Source organism: Tubulanus polymorphus, chromosome 5 (assembly GCF_964204645.1).
Source record: "Tubulanus polymorphus chromosome 5, tnTubPoly1.2, whole genome shotgun sequence".
Taxonomy (NCBI): domain Eukaryota; kingdom Metazoa; phylum Nemertea; class Palaeonemertea; order Tubulaniformes; family Tubulanidae; genus Tubulanus; species Tubulanus polymorphus.
The window spans coordinates 4,527,832-4,550,939 of NC_134029.1; the positions used below are offsets into that span (position 1 = coordinate 4,527,832).

General features: G+C 38.9%; 2 protein-coding genes and 1 non-coding gene across 3 annotated transcripts in view; 1 reads left to right on the forward strand and 2 right to left on the reverse strand.

The window, feature by feature from the left end:
- Positions 1 to 1,517, forward strand: part of LOC141905400 (opioid-binding protein/cell adhesion molecule homolog) — a 49,174-nt gene extending 47,657 nt beyond the window's left edge. The window contains exon 9 of the mRNA XM_074794250.1: positions 82 to 1,517. Within this exon, the coding sequence (XP_074650351.1) occupies positions 82 to 212 (131 nt within the window). The 3' untranslated portion in view covers positions 213 to 1,517. The remainder of the gene's footprint in view (positions 1 to 81) is intronic.
- A 952-nt stretch (positions 1,518 to 2,469) lies between these two features.
- LOC141906166 (growth hormone secretagogue receptor type 1-like) lies at positions 2,470 to 12,433 on the reverse strand. The gene is made up of 2 exons (XM_074795388.1): positions 12,428 to 12,433; positions 2,470 to 3,917 (listed from the first exon to the last, which is right to left on the reverse strand). The coding sequence occupies exon 2, from the start codon at positions 3,903 to 3,905 to the stop codon at positions 2,712 to 2,714; it is 1,194 nt and encodes a 397-aa protein (XP_074651489.1). The 5' UTR covers positions 3,906 to 3,917; positions 12,428 to 12,433; the 3' UTR covers positions 2,470 to 2,711.
- A 7,734-nt stretch (positions 12,434 to 20,167) lies between these two features.
- Trnaa-ugc (transfer RNA alanine (anticodon UGC)) lies at positions 20,168 to 20,240 on the reverse strand. Its single transcript has one exon. It is a non-coding gene; the product is annotated as a tRNA-Ala (tRNA).
- Between the last annotated feature and the right edge of the window lie 2,868 nt (positions 20,241 to 23,108).

Below are 23,108 nucleotides of genomic sequence, written 5' to 3' on the forward strand. Positions count from 1 at the left end.
CAAAACTTGAGATGTTATTTATATCATGTACGTGTATGAGAAAATAGAAAAAAATCTATATTTGTCTCGTCTCTTTTCTAGTATCTGTCGAATCGAGAGTGGTGAAATCGTCTGCCGCAAGCATTCACATCGGAATCGCTGTAAAGTATTGTCAGATCGGGTTCCAAATAGTAACTGTAATATCGTACGTTATGCACGCCGGTTATTCATGAGTGTGGCCTAACCGCAATATATATTATATCCATCATCATATATAATATTATATTTAATACGATGGTATTAGCGTATCTAATCATAGTAAAACTAGTACACGCGCGCGCCGCCAGGTGGTGTCAGGCTTTGGCATCGAAACGACTAGTAGACCGATTCAACAGAGCTTCAACATCTGGGTCCAGTTGTACAGTCGTGATATCGAGTCTAAACGTGATTTTCGATCCTAAGACTTGTCTTAAGTTGTTAGATCGATTACGGAGGAATTTCTTCTTAGACTGGTCTTAGATTTAAACCATGATTGTGCAACAAACCCCGCGGAAACGAAATCCCCGTTAAAAACGACTGTAACAGAAATCACAAGCGGCTCCTACTGACGATCATCACTCTGTATAAGATATTTCCAACGTTGATATCTGGTGTCTGTGTACTCCTATTGAAAACGATCGCCCGATCGCCCGGCTTTTAAAGTTGATGTGTACTACGTAGATATATACATATATAGGGCATCGTAGCGATATTCTTAGTTTCTTGGTCTTGGGAAGCGGCTAGTCGTCGGCCGGCCTATTTAAAACATCGAGTCTCAACAGCCCAGGCCAATACGCGTGTCGTTATAGTTCCGAATCGTGTCCTTATTGTTTTAAAATTCGGCGGTGATAAAAAGCACGTTTCAATGTGACATTCGAATAAACTCGTATCTAATTAGATATAGAATCGATTACAACTAAACCGTGATATTTTTGTGAATAAATCATAAGCATATTCTATAAATGTATAATCATAATATCGCGCGACTATTTTGTAAATAGCTTGAATGTGTTGTAAATGTAAATAGTTTTTTTTTCTCGCTTGAAATTGAGTTTCTTTTTCTAAATTTCAATATTAGGAATCATTCGTTTAGATCTATTCAAGTTTACGTGGCAGCAAAACTAAGTATATACATAATGTCGTTCGTCAAAGTTGAATGAAAGGACCGGGGTTACGAAGATAATCGTCGACGAACTTTGATCGTTTAAGTCAGACGGATGATAGCACTTGAATAGTCGTCGTAAACTAATGACTGGCTCTGAGAAAAAATGATTTCATTCTCGTCAAAATTGAGGATTCGAACCCCGGAAGAGTCGTCAGACTTAAATATTGATAAATTCAATTCATCGCTTATGGTATTATTGATATCGCAGATTAAAAGCTTTTGTTATAGATCACAGAATATGGTGTTATTACGAAAGCCAGTAAGTAATGTTGTATATAAATTGTGTACTACTCAATCATGTAAATGATATATATATTTTGTATATTAACTGTATCTATCCAATATGTAAATTATACTCTTTTCTAAATTAACCATTTACGAGTCCTTTATCGAGACCACCCGTGGGAGTTGTTTGTTTTGACACGTCGATTTATTTGTAGGACGAGCCGTCAATGGCTGGGGCCACTTTAGCGGGGGAATTTCTCTCTTGTTACAATATACCATTAATACCAATATTGTGGATTTCAGCAATTTTTCGAACCGAACTCTGATGAATGAAGTCATATGGCACAGAAGATATCCATATATCGGATGACTTAGGTTGGGCTGGATTCCTGCCATCAGGCATGTGATATTAATCAGTTGGCGTTAAAATACCGAGGAAATTACAGAATATTCCATTACAAAGTATCTTCGCGTTCATTTTTCTTCACGCGACGTTGATTCCATTGCGTGGATGTTGGCAAAAAACCCAAAATTAGAACGTCAGATTCAATTTAACTACGCGCGTGCGTATTTATAGGAAAGCTACCGGTCTTTTAGCATTAATTTCAGCACGTTTCCTTCACGATTCTGCGTCGAAATGATAAAGTAGCGTTATTTCGACGAGTTTACCGCGGTACGGGCGGTGAATCAAGAAAGTTGAAGTAATTGAAAATGATGGCTTAAACTTAAAAAAATGAACATTTGGCAACGAAATAGAGAAAATGTAGTGACAACGTAGAGACAATATAGACACTTTAGTAGAATGATTGTTTATTGGCTTGCAATAGTTTTTCTGAGTTTTAGGCAAAATAGCACGCAATATAATATACAATATGTAATAACGATAATAGTATAAGGTATTTTTGATTACTTGGAGTACGGATCTGCAGCCCACAGTTCAAAAACATCATACGAAAAATGGTTCGTTTTTCAGTTGTCGTGTTTTCACCGTATTCTCGATTTTCGATTTAACGATTTGCACCATTTTGTTAACAGTTCGATAAATCAATGTTCACTCCTCTTTTCATTCTGCAGTTCTTCCGAGATTTTATATGGAAAAAGTCGAATATCAAAAAATTGCTTTCATTTCACCCCATGTCAAAGAAAAAACTGTTTTCATTCCTTTATTTTCCCTTCGCCCGTCCATTCTCTGTACTTCAAGTAATCAAAAAAGGTTTATTCAAACACAACAATTTAATCATTAATTGAATAAGAAGAAAGATAATTAATATCTTTCTCGACATTCGGTCGATAACAGCGACACCTATACGCACGTTCCGTTCTGTTTGCGGGAATCGGACAATTCGTAGGTGTAAGTACCGCGCGACCGCATCACATACGCCAGGTACGCTTTCTTGCAGCATACGCGCTGAAATAGTAACCGCAGCTCTTTGCGGAATACTTTCCCGGTCAGGCAGTAAATATAAAATTTGCACGCGTAATGCGACATGCCGAATACTTCGAACGTAGTACGAACTGTACCGTAAACGAAATGTCTGTGCCATTGCGGATTGGTGGGTACCTCGGATAGGGGTATTTTGATATCGCCCAATGGAAAGATCACGTACAAGGCATAGACGATAGTAACCGGCAATACGCCAATAATCAAGTAAAAAGATACGGCGAGTAACATGACCGTCGTGGCGCTCGTTTTCGGCACATTTTTACTGTTCAAATAAACGGCTTCGCTTTTCGATAGTTTACGCGCTACCTTGATAACTAAAATGTTAAAAATGAGCACCACCAGTGGAACGAGCACGAATACTAACACCTCCGAAATCCAAGTCCAAATCGACCAGATCGACGCCGTGCCGCCGTGTAACGCCTCAGGTCGCGGTTTGCATGTGCCGCTCTGGCGATCGTATATGTAAAAGTATCCTTGAACTAGCGCCAAAACGAACGATATCGTGATCAGCAGTATGGTGACTTTAGTAGCCCTTCCGATCGTGCAGTATTTATCCCTTTTGAACGGAAAACACACGGATATGTACCTCTCGACCGTGAAGGCTAACACCAGCAACGGGGATAAGTACTGGAACGTGAGAAAAAACACCGGGAATCCTTCGCAGACGAACGGATGATCCATAGTCCCCACGTCCCAGGTCTCTTGCAATTCGAATACGATATTGCTCAACAGAAAACAACAGTCGAATAAAGACAACGCGGCTAGATATATCCCGGATGAATGTCTCATACGTCGCTGTATCCAAACCATGAAACTAAGTATGTTTCCCGGTATTCCTAAGATCCACCAGATCGGCGTCACCGACCGGTCGATCTTCAACATAATCGTGTAATTATCGTAGAATTCGTTTTGAGTTCGGAATCCCTGGAAGACGCTGTACGTCGAGTTCGTCGTGTTCAGTAAACCTGTCGTGTCGTTATCTGAAAACGGCGCGCCGGTATCCGCATTTACCGCCGTGTAGGTCATTTCCGTAACCCCGGTCACCGCGTCCATCCCGGAGATGATCTGAAATGATAAAGAAAAGTGCGTCTATGTAACTCAAAAATAACATCTAATGACTTATATACATTATATAGACTTTATATAATAATAACATACATGAATATAATTCACATGAAGAGCGTATAGTCGAGATGCAGATATGATTACAACTCTGGCAGGTGAGGATGTACACTAATCAAATGAAGAAAAGGTCAGAGAGGGAGCTAGAGAGGGGAAGATGATGTTTGTCTGAGAGAACGGATGCCGTTCATCTTACCGTTTGATTACGCGCGCCGGAAATATATGAGTAACTGTCATAACGGATTCGTCGACTCGTTTTATTAGATATTAGTAACAGGCGTCTGTCCATATGGCGCAATAGCAATAAACCTCATCTGGATGTCAGCTATTTATCAGAAATACAACAAATTGACAGTTGTTTGTGTCATAGGTTACCGATGGTAATGCGCGATATTTCTCGCCCGCGCGACAAGTTTGTCTGTCGGCGCATGAAATTAACCGGTGTTAGCCTGGATTGACTCATGTCATCTTCAAAATAACGCGTTTGAACTTATTTTTTCATTCGTTTTTTTATTCAACTTCGAGATCAGTTACGATGCATTATAATGATACCGTGTGAATTAGGCCGATTATCAGCTAAACGTTAAGCTACATCATATCATTAAAATCTTACTAATTTTTCCATACATCGTACGATTCCGCCGGGGCTTGAAGCAGAGGCTATACTTCATATGCGATGTTGGAGCTTTTCGTTCTCGTGACTATATTCGCGTAGTTTATTGTCAGAGTCACAACAAACTTCTTTGACAACTCGAAAACAGAAAGATTAAAAACCCGCGGTACACACATTTAAAAAGACAAGACGTTTTGATACGTCATGTATTTTCATTTAACATTTGTGGAAAAAAGTAAGTTTTTAATCATTAAAATTTGTGAGTATATAGTGGACCCTTAAATCTCATTTTTACCGCCTGAATGTGGCCATTCTGCTGACTTAGACATGAATACGAATGGATCTTATAACGTATAACAAGACCAAATATATTTACCATGTATATGATAATGAGTTAATATCAGTGGGTCATATGAAGAACATTCATTTATTTTTTTGTGATGAAACCTGGTACACACGCGTCTAGTCATGCGGCAGCCTGTGTCAGGCGCAACCGCAATCAGTCGAAACCGTCTGCGAGTGTAAACCGATTAATCGAGCGACGGTAGTTAAATGAAAAATGACACTTGACATTTTTACAAAAAATACTGATCCGATAGCATAATGTATTTCCACGCGTTAGGAAATGTTGTTTTGATGTAAGAAAAATGAATCCGAGTGAGGCGTGATTATTTCTGACGTTTTTAGGCAACTCGTTTAGTTAGTCAATGCCTTGAATTGCGAAAGATCTACCTTCCACGAATCTTAACTCACGAATGAAATAAATTCGATCATATCTGACCGTATAAAATAGTCATCATTCCTCGCAAACAATATGTAAATCGAAATGCCAGATGAAATATGAAAAATCTCTTGTCGTAATGATTCGTGTAAACACTATCAGTTACGTTCAGTCGAGCTTGTCAAACTTTTCAAGCCGCTGAAATGAATAACAAACGTTTTTTTCTTTTATCATTAACTTCAAATCTTTGTGGAATAAGATCTTACAAAAACAAATTAATCGTCTCGAGGCAAACAGGCCTGTCTGCTAGTTTGTCGTTTGCTTGTAAACGTCTAGACTATTTTAACGGTGATCGCACGGAAAGTAATCTGAAGACGAAATGGATTATTTTTTTGTTCGTTTACTTAAGATTTTCATTTCGGCGAAAAGCGCAGTTTGACAATGACAAACGCTATAAAAATAGAACCGAATACGCTTCATATTTCGCTTTCGCCTTGCACTTTCTGCAGCGTTCGTCAACGGAGATTCCGCTGATGCAGTTAATCCAATAGATATGAAAATGAATCATCTCGGAAGATGCTTTCGGCTGATATAAACATGTTTCGATAAGCTTATACGACCGGGCAACGATGCATAGATTTCGTATCTAGTTATCCGGTTTATCATGTCTTGAAGCTGTCGCTGCGGTATGTAATCATACCCGCAATAAAGCCGTGCGACGCAATCGTTACCGATTTTGGACATCGCCGACAATTGGCAGTTTATACTTCAAACTCATCTACGACATTTTCCATCTTCACGTGAACAATGACATCAATCGGGCAGCTCTTCGTCGTTTCGACTACTATACAGAACGTCACGGTAGTTATCGGTAAACCAATCCGAACGTCTCTCTCCGATGTTTCAGTATTGTCAGAGAGGATTCAATAGATCAAAAAGACTGAAAGACTCGTGTCATATCATGATCCGACGCCAAACAATATTAATCAAATGCGCCGGAAAAATGATGGCTTCCGATCCGATTTGTATCCGGAAACCTAACGTATTACTTACGACCAGGAAAAAACGAGTATAGTACTCCAGCTGATGGGCACTGGCATAATAGTGCTTTAAACATAAAGCAAACATAAGATGATAAGAACAAAACGTAGGCCCCTAGTATAGAATAGACTTAGAATATCTAACTGATATTGAATGGAATATTGAAGATACGGCACTTGAATGATAACAGTCGGTGACGGCTGGTGTGGAGCCAGTCAGTCGCCGTCATGGGGTGAAGATTTGAATTTGAATTTGAATTATCACGACGTATAAGCGGCGCTAAACCAGACGCGCGTTCAAATTAGATGAATCATTACGAAACTGTCAATTCCAGGTATCAGAATTCGATGCGCTGCATGAACGCGTCTCCAGTGTTTTGAAGAAGTCCCGTATCATAAAGAGCAGCGAGCGAGGATTCGTCGTCGAACTCGATCGAGATCTCAACCAAAAAGTTCGCAGAATCTAAATCCCAAATCGATGAGATACGATTGTATGATCCTTTTAAACGGGAAACTTTCACGAATGGTTTTTACCGATAATTCTACAGAAAATTAAAAATATCAACATATTTGATCTTTATCAGGGGCCAGTCGCCCGCTAGAATTCACCGATATCAACCGTTCTGTGTTTCCCTGTTTCTTTGCATCGTGTGCGTTGGACTGAGAAATCTAAAACCAAGTAAGTGTTTTGATGTGGCAAAATGGAAAACATATCAAATGTCAAAAGTAAGTTTACGATATACGGCTTCATCGGTGAATTTTTATATCGGTTTTATGACGAATTGGTATCAGTGTCAGTGCGACAACTAAGTGAGTTATGGAAACCGCGAGAGGATAGAGCGAGCTTTGGGTGAATGCGATATTGACGACTTAACATGCCACGAACAATCGAACGAAAGTGTGTTTTTTATGTATCCTTTGAGAATGAAGCAGTAATCGAATGACTTCTGAGAGTTAGTGGTGATCTACATACGCATTGACTGCAGCACGCCCGCGCCGTACACTCGAGGAAACGAGGCGCTCAATCAGTGCAGCAAACCACCGAGAGCCGTTTCTAGAATAATGAACGGATTCCGGATTTCCCGGTGACAACCAAAACAATAGGCTGAATGTGAAAAATATCTTATGATTGGCGGTTTTTTTCTTAACGTTTATTGATCGTTGAGCGAGACGAAAATCTGAGCCGAAGCGTTCGAAATCGTGATCAAAATTCGATTACGTCGAGCGCAATTCAAATTACCTTCATTTTTTCACGATAAACTATGTACAGAGAAATCAGTCAATTTTGTTATCTTTTTGTTTAATGAAAGCATTACTTTGGTGTGCGTTATCATGACCTCAGATTATTTGAGACAACCAGAATATTTGCGACTTACTAAAACACAATTTCTGACATATTACAAAGTTTTGTAGATGGGTTTTTGCTCGTTTCGATCTTTTCGATATTTTCCTTATCAAACAACGGTAGAATACGGTAGACTTGCGGAGTTGTTTTCTTAAGTCTTTTGCCTGATCGAATAGCACCGGAATTAATCCTTATATTTCTGTTATAACAATAAGGATAGTCTCTCAGTTGGTTACACCAGTAGGGCCTACGTCTGGGATTAATTGATACGCAGGTCAGATAAACTAATCAGGCCGTAACTTAATGCGAAATGCAATTTGCTTTGTGGGGAGAGAATGGGTAATCATAATTAGTTAGCCGCAAATTTCTCTAATTTGAAACAGTCTGATCAATCAATCTCTAGAAATTATACATTATCATTACCGATAGAAATTTCTTATTTGAAGGAATTAAATCAGAGAAGCAATTATAAGAAATTGATATCGCGTCAAGAAGATCGAAATATCAAATTCATGGATGTTACATGTGGCTTTAAGCAGTTGGTCATAGATTTGAGACATTCTCTAGGATAAAACGTTTTCTTGCTTTTTTCAAAGATCTTAAATCGCTTTTAAATCGATATAGAAATGGTGTGTATATCATCATTATTATTCGGTTGTTTATCTATCTTTTTTTCAAACAGATTAATTCATTTCCATCAAACATTTGAATATATTATCTTAATTTCGACACATGAAGGAGCTATAAGGATAAAGCTTCTTCATTTCAAGGCAGCGCTTTAACGTCTGTATACGATATAAACCCTGCTAACTGGGCGTTTAGTTTGTGGCGCTGCTATGCGTGACGGAAATCTGTCGATTTAATAGATCTTATGGTCAACAACCTTGGAGATGTTGAGTCACTCGCGTAAAAGTGACGACAAATCATTATTCGCACGTTGATGAGAATCGGATTAATATAAACGATCTCTCGATAACGATTCGGTGGAATGGGCCACTACCGGCAACGCTACGGGGTAATCAAGCCTCCGCTAGGTGTACCAGCCACAGTTGAATTACAACCGTAGGCTACTCCAAAAATGGGGGTAATCGAATACGCGTCAACGTAGAAGTAATCTAAAGATTTGGAATCTAAAAATTGAAAAAAAAAGCGAAACATGTCATTTTGTTTGTTTGTTTGTCTGATGTCGTTAGGATCTTTTTTCCCAAGACTAATCCTGGATGGTTAATCTAACCTCCACGACGAGACCGCCGCCGTTGTGTCGATGCCCATCGTAAGTTCGCTAACAGAATTTGGAAGTTTATAAGACACCTGGTGAGCGAGCACCATTCATGGCAGAAACGATAAGGAGTTGTTTTGTTACACTCGATAAGACGGCGAGGCATTTTGAGGACGCTAAGCACGTCCGGTAGTCTAAGACTGTCGTATCTAACAGTCACGGTGGACATTACTTCAGATAAACAGCTAACACCGCTAATCGATAACACACATGTAAATATATATATCTTCAATTATTTTGTGACGACACCACCTGATCAGCGCGTACCACAGACGATCCCTTTCACTGTTCGCTCGCAAAAAAGACACAGAGAACAGATATGAGATATAAGAAACTTTGGCAGAAGCTATCGGAGCCAGTTTTTCTGTAGTTTCATGTCATACTCGATACGGTGATAGTTGTCGATACAACAACTGGTATCTAGTTCTTAACTCGAAACTCCACTTGAATCTTAAGTTTTTTTCAAACCTCTTTTTTCCAAGTTGTAAAAGACTGAATATTTGGATTCGATGAATTATGACATATTTTTCCCCTAACGAGCGTTTCCCAGTGTCGTGCGCGTTGGACTTGAAGGTCGACTGGCATTGCGACATTTCTCCCTATCATTTGAATGTTTATATCACTAATTGAATTCGATCGGCTGCACTAATTAGTGTCCGATAAGTCAAATCACGTAGATTAATTGGATTGATCTATGCTGATTTGAACTTTTGATTTTCAACGCTATGATCAAACTTAGATTAATTAGTGGTTTATTTGAAGATAGTGCAATGAATAGGCTTATTCGATTCGATTAATCTTGCAGCGAGAAAGATTAAAAGAAATTGCATTTTCTACCGGTGGCCTTGAAATGATCTTTGTTGATTTGCCAACGAAACACTGGATAATAATGATCTTTTTTACTTGCGTTCCCCGCGGAAGTAGTCATTAAATTTCAATGAATCACAATAACAACGGCTCACATGACACCCTTATGAAATAACCATTACCCGGTGGCATGCTATAAAACTATCGTTTGCTCGCAACGTATTTCTAATGGGATTCGATGTTGAACGGCAGTTGAAGCCCGGAGGCTCGTTTTTGTTAGTTTAAAATAAAGCCGACGACGGCGCGAGAAAAGCTCGGAAAACAGACGCATTAGCAGATAAGCAACCGTGTGATGGCGAGATCTTGAAGCAAAACTTCCGCGTGCCACAAGGTGAAATATTTCCCCTCTGATTCGCGGAGAACATCCGAAGAGATTCCTACGGGCAATAAATTCATTTTCGGATATACGCATCCGGCGGCGGCCAGCTGTCTGGTAATGTCAATAATGTGTTAAAGAAGTAATGAAAACGATTTTTAGAAGATTAACTACCGGCGATTGAGTCCAGCCGATGGACAACTGTTAGAGCGCGCAACATTCTAGAAATCTCAATTATGTTTGCAAAATTTACGGACATTAATTTTAAAAGGTTATTTACTATGTGCTCTTAAATTTTCAAATTAAAGTCCAACCAATGGATGCTTGGAATACTGAACAAATTTTGTTCTTAAATCAATATTTCATCTTAAGATTTATGGACCTGGACAGGTACAAATTCAAGTGTGCTTCTGATATCGTGGATGTTTTATGGCGCATTTTCAAGCAGTTTAGATTCGGAAAACACTAGGAATCTGGCAGCAGGGTATAACCGACCGGTTTCAATGTTTACCGGATACCATGTTTATCAGTTGCTATCAATATGTACACAGCAGGTACGCGGATGAAGATTGGTCGACTACTCGGCTGATTTCACCGTTTGGTGCACGCGACAGCACTTCAATATTAGTCCCACTAGTCCCCGATAAGCTTATCATTGTCCGTGCGCAGGAATGAAATTAGCCAAGATCCACATATTTACAGTGGGATGACCTGCTTCATATCCGCCGCCGATAAATAGTTTTAGAGACGCTCATATTTAGTGGCAATCAGTGTATTCATTACTAGAGGATCGTGAATTCAATTCAGAGCTAGTGATCTTCGCTCCGATGAGCTACTTTCTGGTGAAAATGAAAGATGGTTGGCGATAATGGGATAACATTGCCGGGTTGTTTATGCTATCGGACATTTTGGTCTCGCCAATCCGGGTCCGTGGAAGCGCATTGCCCGTACAAATAATTACCGGAAGCTGCTGATAATGTCATCCTCCATAAATAATTCTTTAAAGTCGTGTTGAAAATGATTTTTAATGGGTTTAGATTAAAACTTTAGTCGATGTGGACGATGCTGTTGGACATAGAAGTTCACGTACAACGCAGATTGATTCAAACAATTAGTAAATGAATTGATAAAACGCATGATGAGAATAACGCAACATCCTACAAAGTTTAGAGCCCAATTTTACGCTCGTGATTAAAGTCGAAGGAGGTCTTAAGTTTTGTATTAGCGGTAGAATTCGGTATTTGCCTGGTTTGAAGTCTAAGCCGCGATTGTGAAATTGACCCCTCGATGCGCCCACGTGGTCAATTTGTGACGTTGTTGATTCATTTTTGCATATTATAAGCGTTATTACTGAAATGAAAGGACTGTTGAAGCGTGTGTCGTGTTTAATCACTATTAGGACGAAACTTCAAGTCCTGCGATACAAACACATGTATATGTATAATGTTATATTCGGCGTGTGATTTCCTGACGACTGGACGTGGTCAATATCGATTTTATCGCTAATGATTCGTTCCAACATATACGTCAAGCAAAACAAACCGGTATTAATCATGTATATATAAAAACGATGAAGCTGGTATTCTATTTCATAACTCTTAAATCTGAAAGATAATCGATTTCGGGTTTTTGACTCCCGTGTTTGTCGAAGGCAGCAGTCTTATGCGCAGTCCGATGAATCGATAATTTCCTCGCTCTCAAATCATCGAATAAGTCAACGCTTTTAGACAACGACCGAGAATGAGCTCTTGGTAACATAATTGTCCGATTAAATTATATAAACGCACGCAACTCTTAAATAGAATATATTCTGAGGAACCCGTGAGGTTTCTGTAGTCACTTCAATGTAAGCCTTATAGGTCTCTCAGTTGCGGCGATAAGTAGCCGTTAGAGTCTTATAATCCGTCAGGTTTCCAGTCGATTTAATCGATCAAACACAGATTCGACGCTATTTGAAGGAGTCATCGTCGTTTCGCCAACTTACCCGACTCGATTCGGTAAAACCCGATTAACAGTGATACGCTGTGTCGTGTAATCGGGGATTAATGGCTGTGTTAGTTTTATGCGTTGAATTTTCAAATGTTCTCCAGCAACTGAACCACGCATCTCTAAAATCCGCTATTCATTCGGAATGTAATCATGATTAAACGACGTTTCTGAACAGAGTCGACTTCGATATGTTTGATGCATTCAGTGGGGCTGCATTGATGTATATGACAATGAATTATCGATATAGAATTAAACCTTTAGTTTAAAAAATGAAAAACCTTACCTTGTGTTATACCTTACTTCTCGAAATCAGGTAGTTTTTCTAGATGATAAGATTATCCCCGTTGGATTTTATCATAGCTTGTAAATTGTTTCAAATCACTTTATTCCGGCATAGCTGCAGTTAGTTGATTATTAAGTCCAGAAAGACGGGAGATAGATTCGAATTCAACCTCGCCGAGTTCTTCTAAACAACTCGTTGCAGACTTCGCTTCTTATTAGCTCGCGGATGAAAGGCAGATGCGGTGTGAATCGGAACCCCGCGAGCTGCTGTGTGAATGAGCGCGGTACGGCGAACACTTGAAGTGATTTTCGCGTGCGACTGAATGCTCAGTCGAAGCGGCTGGGTTCAGGGTAGAGAGAAACCACACGCGTGTGTGTGTCTGTGACCATGGCCTTACCCTAGCCGACTAAGTGGTCATTTATCTAACTAACATATTAATATTGTTGCAGTTCCGTTTGTCCGCGCAATACAATATATCCCAATATCGGTTGGCAAATGTTTACCGGTAAATACTTAGTACTGATAGTCTTTATTTGACATATAATTTGCGCAGGACTACGCAAGCGTCTACTGCGTAAATATGTGTTTATAATCATCAGAAATAAGAGTAAATAATGCTATATCAGTCGGTTTTTAATGAACGCTAAAAACGCTTATTATTCACCGACTTGAATTCATTTCTAGACAATGAAAACTATTAGAATTGTAAATAGCGCATTCAAAAATAGAATTTCGTCGAACTGACATCACTTTTTGATCGTTGAAAAGCTGTGTTTATTTTGAATGCTGCTGGTTTTTTTGAAGTTTTGTAATTTGAGACATTATGGACAACATGACTCCCCCAAAGCAAACCGAGAAAGGAGACTTAAAGTTTGCGCATACTGAACAACTGAACAAAGTACACATTAACTGGATCCGATTCCAGAAAAAAAGAGATAATCGCAAAGTAACCTTTGATCTGAATTAGTCTTATTATTAAAATCATTAACACAGATATTACTTTATATCTCGACTCAGGAACCGGGTCCAAGTTTAAGAGCTGCATGACAAATCCATTAAAACAAATAGCCAAATGAAAAAACCAAATGTATATTTAATAATACGTACTTTAAAGACCTTGTGTAATCCAAAATGAGCTATCCATCGATGGGAATAGCTTGAATTAGATCCTTGACACTTTCGGAATTTTCTATGTTACTGGAACTGAAGGTAATTTGTAAATACCGATGTATCCAAGGTCTGTTGGCAGGGGTTGGCTTATTATTAATTCATTTGGTTGTTAAGCAATGCAAATACGAGCAAACTCTGAGCGCGATAATTTTAAAAGTGTCTTAACCATTCAGAAACATAGCAAACAGTTAACATGTATTCAGCGTTATAGCACGTATTTCAGCAACGAGCGTGAATTTGAATGTTTACTCATTAGTTTCAGTGCAAGTGTCGATCACACGTGCTTCAGTCGGCCGTTTCGTAAGAATAAAGGAAATCAATTTGATCGAACCGATTCATTTATTTCCCAGGTAAATGTAAGCAAATATTTTATATAAATAAAATTCCGAAGCCTACTTAAAATTCGTGAAAACTACTTCTGGAATGTGTGCCATGGAAACCTACCCTAAATTCCTTGAGCAAACGTCGTGGAATGATTGACGAAACAGTTTGATCGTATTGTAAAGATGACATGAAATCCCACAATGAATAAAAAAGGAGTCTGAAATATTTCTTTGAACTACGCTAGAAGTTTATTTCATATTTTTGACCCTTTCCTACTACTCATCTCCATAATATTCCCAAAAAGATGGCTATTAGGATATGTCGAAACGTTGAAATAACGAGACGATAATATGTTTTAGTAAATTCCACAATAATAACGAAGAAAATAATATAAAATCCGAAAATGTTTCCATGAGCTTGTAGTTTATTCAACGTTTCGACTATCCTAATAGTCATCTTCAGAATACTGAGCAGAAACGCTCGGGACGTTCATCGTAAATATGACTCTTCTGATCGTTGTCGATACGTACATCTAAGCTTGGAAACACTCAACGACAATGTCCCCAAACTAACACTTCCTAGTAGACCAAACAAGGCGTTGCACCAATATCATCACTTCCTATGGGACCCTGACTGAATTAGCACTCGAAGGCATCAAATGAAAATGAATCGCCGTCTTAAGACGAGATTACGTGGCAACCAAAAGATGCTGTTGTTTAGAACTAAAAATACACGATCAGTTACTGTCAAGTCGACAGATTTCACAAACGACAAGTGATAAATGGCTACATAGTTTTGTACATTATTGATAGCTCGCGTTCAATGTGTGAAACGTTAATCCAACAAAACGAGATGATCGACGATAATAAATGAAAAAATGGCCGCGAAGTAGTTGATGTCGTCGTGTGAATAGGAGATTTGACGAATATGAAGAATGGTAAAATCCTTCCAAAATCGTAAAAATGATTGAAACAGAATTTATATGAATTATGGTTTGTTTTCTCTATCTTAAGTTACAAACGTCAAGTCCACAGAGGGCTAATCCTAGTTTGTGAAACTACAGAACCGATCTTACATGTAAACCCGGGCATTTCTCAAATATATCATAGCCGTATCGTTTGACTGAGGAGACTGTAATAGTTTGTTCGTCCAAATCTTCAATGTGGTAATGATTATTTTCGTGTATCACAGAGTGTTATCACGGCGATAATGTCCTATTAAACCGGTCATTAGCGCACGCTTCATGGATCCATCGAAAAGGTTACTTCGAGGTTACAGACGCTTTACTTGATGCCGACGATGATCCCCGAATCAAATCAAATTCATTCCTGAACTAAGTCTTTTCTAAGTAACAACGAGTAAATGCTAATGATAAATTGTACGGTTTCCTCGTTATGAGATTTGTATCGATCAGCTGTCGTATTTTCTTTCCCGCCAGGTAATCTTTACTTTCGTAATGAATGGGATGAAAGCACCTGGATAGATTTACTCATTGCGGGATAGATACTAAAACCTGCGGATTTACATCGACGCATTGCATCTATGGTAATGTATTGCAATTATCAACAGTGTTTGGATATTGTAAAGGTATTTGTTTATGAAATCTTGTAAGGATTCTGCGTTTTGGAATTTCGGTTCCAGTTCTAAACCATTGCATTATTGAGGATCTACAAATTCTAATTTCATCAATGGGTACCTCAACGCTCCTGTGGCAAGCAAGAATCCGCCAGGTTCGCTAGTAGTTACTCGGTCTTTCGCGTTCGACAATTTCTTCTACTATTTCTTCTTTATTTCATTGAGAATCGAATGAAATTATCTCTTAAATAAATTAGTTACTAATGAAAAAAAAAAACACCAATATCTAGGTGAAAATGGATTCAAAGTATATTTAGTGGGTCAGTGAGTTCAAAGTTCATGGACAACAAGAGTGAGCGCTCGTCACGCCATCTGGTGGGACAACTAATGTTGCAGCTCCCCATTGAATATTATGCACTTACTTCGGAGTATAGTTGTAGCTTTTTCTAGCTTAGTCATTAATTAGCTTTACTTCTGCTATTTGGATAATAGTATATTCAGATTTTGGACTTTGTTCTTAATTAACGATACAATGGAACGGGGTCCTCTTTTTATAGACTATGTCTGCTGGGGTCTATACAACCGCCATATTAGAACCAGTTCTGTGCGAAAAGGTTTCAAATTGACAACGTAAATGAAAAAGTTAATGGCGCTGTTTGTGATCATCAAAACTCCGCCGATCAAATTCAATAAATGGACGATTTGGATAGGCAAATTGTGCATTACATCTGTCATATCAGATAACATATTTTGAAGGGTGTTTGGCGCATTCAATATGAAATATGCTATGACTATGCAAATCAGATTCTTCATACATCGCTCATCCTGAGAAAAAGTGCTCGCATTTTTGAAACGATTGTCGCGACGAAAGAGTTTGATTACAATCAACAAACTAGATATTATAAGACCAATCCAAGGAATAATTGTCATCGATAAAGTGAAATACATAGTAAGAATTGTGTTGATCGTTTTCCCAAATGTATAAGCTCTGCAGTTTTTTAAACCGACTGCAATAGTTTTTACGTAGAATATCATACTCTGTACGCCTTCCGTAACAGCGAAATAAATTACAACCGACAAAATAAGATACATACGCCGAGCAGGGGTTGCTAATCTCATGGTGCGCAATGGAGCCCAAATAGCAGTACTACGTTCGATAGAAAAACATAAAAGTATCCAAGATGACGACTTTACACCGAAATTCATTAACGCCATTACAAACCTGCACGAAACTATATTAATTGCAAAGAAATTGTAAATGCCGTTCCCGACACCGGCTACGATGTGTATCCTTTCTAACGATTTCAACGAAAATGTTATCACAAATATGGAATCCGAGAAAGCCAATGGAATCAGGTACTGGTAGGTGCACGCGTCTATCTTGTGGCGGAGACGATACAATATAACTATAGACAACATACTGCCCGATACACCGATTACCATAGAACAGTAGATGTAGATATTGAAAGTGTACCAAACAGCATTCTGCCAAACAGGAGACAAATAGACACGGGTTGCATTTCCAATAATAGCCATTTTAACAGAACACTTACAGAACTAAACTGTTAAATGTATCTCATCTCAACATTCATAGGTTTTAAAAGGCAGTGGATTGATCGAACCAAGCGTTTTTAGCTTAATGATATATTCCTCTTCTCTAAAAGCTTATTTATATAATATAATGGTGAGAACTTTATGAATAAAGATATCCATCTAAAACGTTAAAATACCTATTAGCACTACTACGTGCATTAGATTCGGATATAAATCCCTGGATGGGCGTTGCTTGTTGTCTATCGATAATGTGAAATGTTCTTTAGCGGCAAATTTTCATTTCTTCGTTCTAGAAGTTTTTTCTTTCACTTTATTCTAAATTTATCATCACGATTAACAAGTTATTTTCTTATACTTGTTACACTTAACATATGAGGTGTACATCTGCATTTTTTGATTTTAAGACGACCAATTTGTGTCAACAAATATTGTTCTGTATTTGCAAATTTACTGTCAATAGAATAACAATAAAAAGATAGATTTTAAGAGGAAGTAATAAAATGATGCTGACGTTTTCCAGCGTCAAATTGAATGAATGATTATTTTCCAAGACTTTTAAGATGTCTGTTGATCTGTTCTTTTCCTTGTTTTGCCATGATTTTTATTTATTTTAAACCACGGTTTTACGTACGAAAAACGTCCTATGTTTCTTAAGGGACGCTGTAGCAAGCTTTTAAGAGTAGATCCATCACATCAATATCCGTATATCGATATTAATCTTAAACAGCAATATCTCAGCGACGTTCGTCAATTCCCGCATGATTTAAATCTATTTGAACTCGAGCATTTACACAGACGAATGCAAAAATGAAAACGATTAGCTAGCGAGTAAACAGAGCGACCGTCGAGTATAGCGAGCATTAGTTTCCGGTATTATTATTAACCCTCAACGATAACGAAGTGTTTCATTAAAATCTACACTCGCCTGGGGCCCGAGATCTCTGCGACCCAATGATAATCTTTATACTGTTCGGTGTCTTGGGTAATACCGTATAAAGCGACTGCGATGCTTTTGACAGAGAACGAGCATATTGCGATTCTATGCTGACAACCTCGCACGGCAAAATAACGGTCTGCAACCGTGAAATCCGCGTTCCACGAAACCATAAAAAGGCTGCTTTACCGGTGATGGAATACAACGGATACAAATTAGTAGAGTATCTATTTCATAAACGCTCGTAGCCGTATCAAACTACGCAAATGAACGAATTTCATCGATGATCTCGAATTTGAAGAAGTTAAACGGTCAGGTTCTTCGAAAGCTTCGTCCTCATTTTCGGCCACGAACCATTCGGCAATGAACGGTTAGAATCGCCGTACGATATAAATCATGACGTGTCCTTCCTTCTTTTTCGATTCTAACACCCACGTCTGCACTATATCGAGGTGGAATATTGATTGGCCTCATCAAAGAACACGCCAAAAACTACCAATCACATTATACAGAATTATTTATCAAATAACCTGTTGTGTAGGACATCGGTAACGCCATCAAAAGTCACTTAATTCCGCTGAAAATTTGCCGTTTCTCGCCGTCCGTTTTAAAACGTCGTTATTTGACTTTCGATGCGTGAAATTGAACGCAAACAACCCGGAAATGCCAATATCGCAACTGTCTGCGACGCGATAGTCGCCGGAGAGACCTAGACGGCTGCAGCTTTCCGAAATTTTCGCTTAAACATCTGAACAATAACATCCTATTCAGAGAGGAAAAAACGCAAAATAATCAACCGAGCTTGATAACGATACAAACTAAAAAATCTTCACATGGTTCTGAATTACATCGCTGCCAAAAATGAGTTTGATTTCACTTTTTTTCAAACACGTAAGAGCAATCGTAGCATATACGTAGCTAAAATGTCAGGGCCACAACGTGGGTGAGTTCTTTTTTTACATCTCGGAGAGAGGTGGCGACGTGACAACAGTAACATGCGACTGTCAGTCTCATGCTCTCTCACTCTATATTCTCAGTTGCTATTCTGGAAAATTGCGTGATTTCATTTCGAAACAGAAGATTCGCCCCGACACAAAGCTGCCGCAATGATTCGCAATAAGACAACATCGGGTTAAGGCGTCGACGTATGTTTCTCAATGGTCGGCTTACTGTAAGATGGCTCAATGCTATCCGTGATGTTCATTAGGAGGAATCATTTCAAGGAAGATAAAGCCTCGGCTGTGTGCGCCAGCATTATCAGTCACTTTCCAGTATACAACAATCGATCAGCTATCAAAAAATCGTTTGGTCTTCCTCTCCCCCACCCTCTCTCTCTCTCACTCTCTTTCTCTGTCGTAAACATAATAATAACTCGAGACTAGAATGGCGACGATATTCTGTGTAATCGCCGCTTTATTTCCCGAGGGGAGGCAGATCGCTCGTTCTATTCACAGGATAATTTGGACATCAATAATGGAAAACTATCGCCGGCAAAAGAGTCCAAAATTTAATACCGATGCGGGACGTGATCAATCTTATCAACAGTTGAACACAGCAAGGTCGTGACCTCTAATGAATCGGTGATCGCGCTATTTTTCATTCGTTCGCGTTGATCTCTTACCGCCATCAGTTTTCCAATCAGTCAGCGCTTAACTCCAGCTTTGAGAGGTCCGTATTGCCTACCGCGCTTTATTATTAGATTGAGTCCGTATCGATTGATTGAAAACGTCTATATCGAAAAAATCCATATCAGCGATAGATTATAAGTAAAATAATGCACATTTCGTTAGCAATGCATAGGGAATTTTTGCATCGATTCTTTAAGCAAAAACCTCAAGTTCATTCGAAAAACGGAGAAGCATTCTCACGTTTCCCACTCGCACTGACGTTAACGCCTCCGCGATTTTGACAGTTTCCTTAAGTGATGTTTTTTTTTTGGCGAGTCTTTTGGGTTAAGGTTTCGTCGTCTGAAAAAAACATCCGATCTGCACGGCTAGAATGAAGTGTTTAATCTAAGTTGCTGTCGCACTCAAAGATGAGATCAAAAGAACATAAGCATGTTGATGATGATGAGTTTCCAATCCGTGCTTGAAGAACGTGTATCCATTCCTGCTCGTGACATTTATGTAGGCCCATTGCCAATGCCTTACCTTACATACCAACAAACAAAAAACCTTTTTTAATGGAGAACCCGGGCATCGATCCCGGTACCTCTCGCATGCAAAGCGAGCGCTCTACCATGTGAGCTAGTCCCCCGACGATGCAAGCAACGACAGCACTGTCAAACTGGCCGTCAGTACTGTGACCAACTGATTCGTTAACTAACCCAAGCTCAGTATTTGAAATGGTTTTATCGACGTAGATTAGTCACAAAATGGCTGGCGAGATTCAAGTGAAAAACAAAATTCGATATTCAAATAAGTACCGAAACGAAGAGTGCTTCAACTTGCCATCAGTAGAAAACGTAGACACGTTCGTTTCGTATTTTGTTATCTAATAGCCGCAGAAGTGATACTTTGTTTCAGACGGTAGCGTTCACCACGGCGATGCCCTTATTTGAATATTGTGCAGACGAATTCGCCTGATATTGACCCTTATACGCCATAAGACCTTTAAGACCTCGCTACACGGATCATTTCGTAAGAGATCAATCGATTCATTTGTTAAATGGTTATGAATATGGCAATCACGCGCAGAATAATCATTTAGACTCTCTATCTTATTCGAACAGGTGAAATTAGGGACAAATCAATTAATCGTATTACGTAATTCGGGCTTCAAGAAGCCGCAACTGACTGTTGAGGAGACTATCTATCCGTCCGATATGGAACTTCGCTATAAAACTCGCGTATATCTCCGGCCGGTAAAAGTTGATTGACAATTATCTCTGACATAGGAAAGCGTCTAGCGCGGTTTCGGTCGGTAATCAACTTAACGGCTGCCGCGTAGCGTTCAAATCAGGCTACAGCGCTCATATAGCCCTCTGGGGTACTATAATGCTCCCCGTGTGTCGATCACTGATTGAAATATACTGTCCGTTGACCATCGGTCGGTGATCACTAGCGATACCAGCGGAATACCGATCAAATAAAATCAGAGATCGAGCCTTTTTATCGAATTGTTCTAGCCTCTCCCCGGAGAGAGCGATACGTCAGTAAATTCACTTTTGCTAATAAAGATGTCCAAATAATCACTGGCATTGATTCGACAGGGGATTTGAAATCGACCTTCATATCTAATATGGGTGCACCATATCTGTCAGCTATAGTATATAGGTCACTAAACCGTTACCTAGACTGGAGCCTTTTAATAACACGAAGGAGACCCAAAAATGAAAAAGAAATATAAAGATATTTATTCCTATATCGCCATATAGTACATACTTATTGATGCTTTCTGACAAGACTTTAAAGGAATCCTTTGACTAAGCGCTGTGCTCTTTTGTGCGCGGAAGTAAATAAGACCCGAATGTCATTAGATGTCACTAGAAAACAACCCGAGATACAAGATCATCATCAGCGAGTTGCCATATTCTCCTATCATTGTCCATTACTGATGCATAAATACAGGATCGTTCGTCATGTTTATAGATCGTATATTTACGTCACTAAATAATCGGTAGCATCGCGTATCGAGACATATTCGTCATTACGCGCTCAGTGATCATCGTTAGTGAAATACCGGGGCAACGAGTGCTATAGTGGAAACATCAAAATCATATATGATAGATAGCATTACATTACATTACATTACATTTATTCTTTATTGCTCCAAATTGTACATAATTTTTCGAGCACAAAAACAACAGTAATATACATAGAAATAAAAGTTTACATACTTCTACATAATATTTTAACATAAACTGCAAGTTTTCTTATCACATTTCTATCATTTGTGTTGAATAATTTCCTAAATTTGTAGGTAGTTGGGTTTACTGTGAAAAATTCGGGTATATACGCATTTCGCAAGTTCAAAAAGTAGTTACATTCCAAAACATAATGGAATTCGTCACCGATTTTGTTTAGGTTACATTTGGTACATAAGCGATCGCCCCTTGGTATGTTTTGGTATCTACCAGTTTCAATAGGTAGCGGGTGAATAGAGCATCTAAATCGGATAAGAGCCGAACGTAAATCCATTGGTAGGTTAAGTAAAAAAGCATAGGGCGACATTTGCCAAAGCATTAAAGGAAGATCCGACCGTTTTTTATCGAACTCATCTGCGGATTGATGAAAGCGTTTTCGTGAAAAAGTCCTATCGTATTCCCTAGTCTAGACTCAGTTCCACAGGTTAAATTTGGCACTGTTTCGAAGTTAATTTATTTCCATTAACTGCGAAGAGTAAAATCTTTTCCGAAAAATCATGCTATTAAATTGCTACCTTATTTCTCATTTCTATTGAGCCTAAAAGTTTACCCGGCCAGCCACCTATTTACCCTGTACATGACAAACTGGCGGTTATAGAACTGATTACGAATTTTATTGCAGATTACAAAATGATCCGGCCGATAATAGGAGAAACAGGGTATCATTATATTTTAGCCGTTGATAAGATAACGGCCGTGCCGTCGCTCGTACGATTTTTAAGCGTGTTTATATGTTTCCCATTTAGTTGGAGTTAAATTGAATTCTCTACGCATCTCATGCACTCCTCCAGATAAATCAGAGACAACACGAATGTCCCTGGAATTACACCCACTCTATTCGCGAATCTTCGATTGAAATTAAGCTTTAATTGCGTTCGAAATCACTCTATACGTTATGTTAATTTTCGTAAATGACACTAAGTGATCGATCAGGAGAGACTTCGATCACAGTAACGGCATCAACGCGTCCGCGAATCCATCAGTCAGCTAGTTCAAAAACCACACCTGATCGGGAATCCATCGAGGCTGCTGCAGCATTGCGTCCAGGCGCACAGTCGTGACTGAAGTCAAAAATGGCTCTTAAATCTCAAGACCGGCTTTATTGGATGGGCTTTAGAACTATGTTAGCCTAGACTGGTCTTGAATCTAAGCCATGCCTTAACAACTGGCCTCTGGATTACAAACTGACATGTTGCTACAGTTGAATATTAGATTAAAAACATTTGCCAATAAAAATGGTTGCTCGTGGTGCTGTGCGG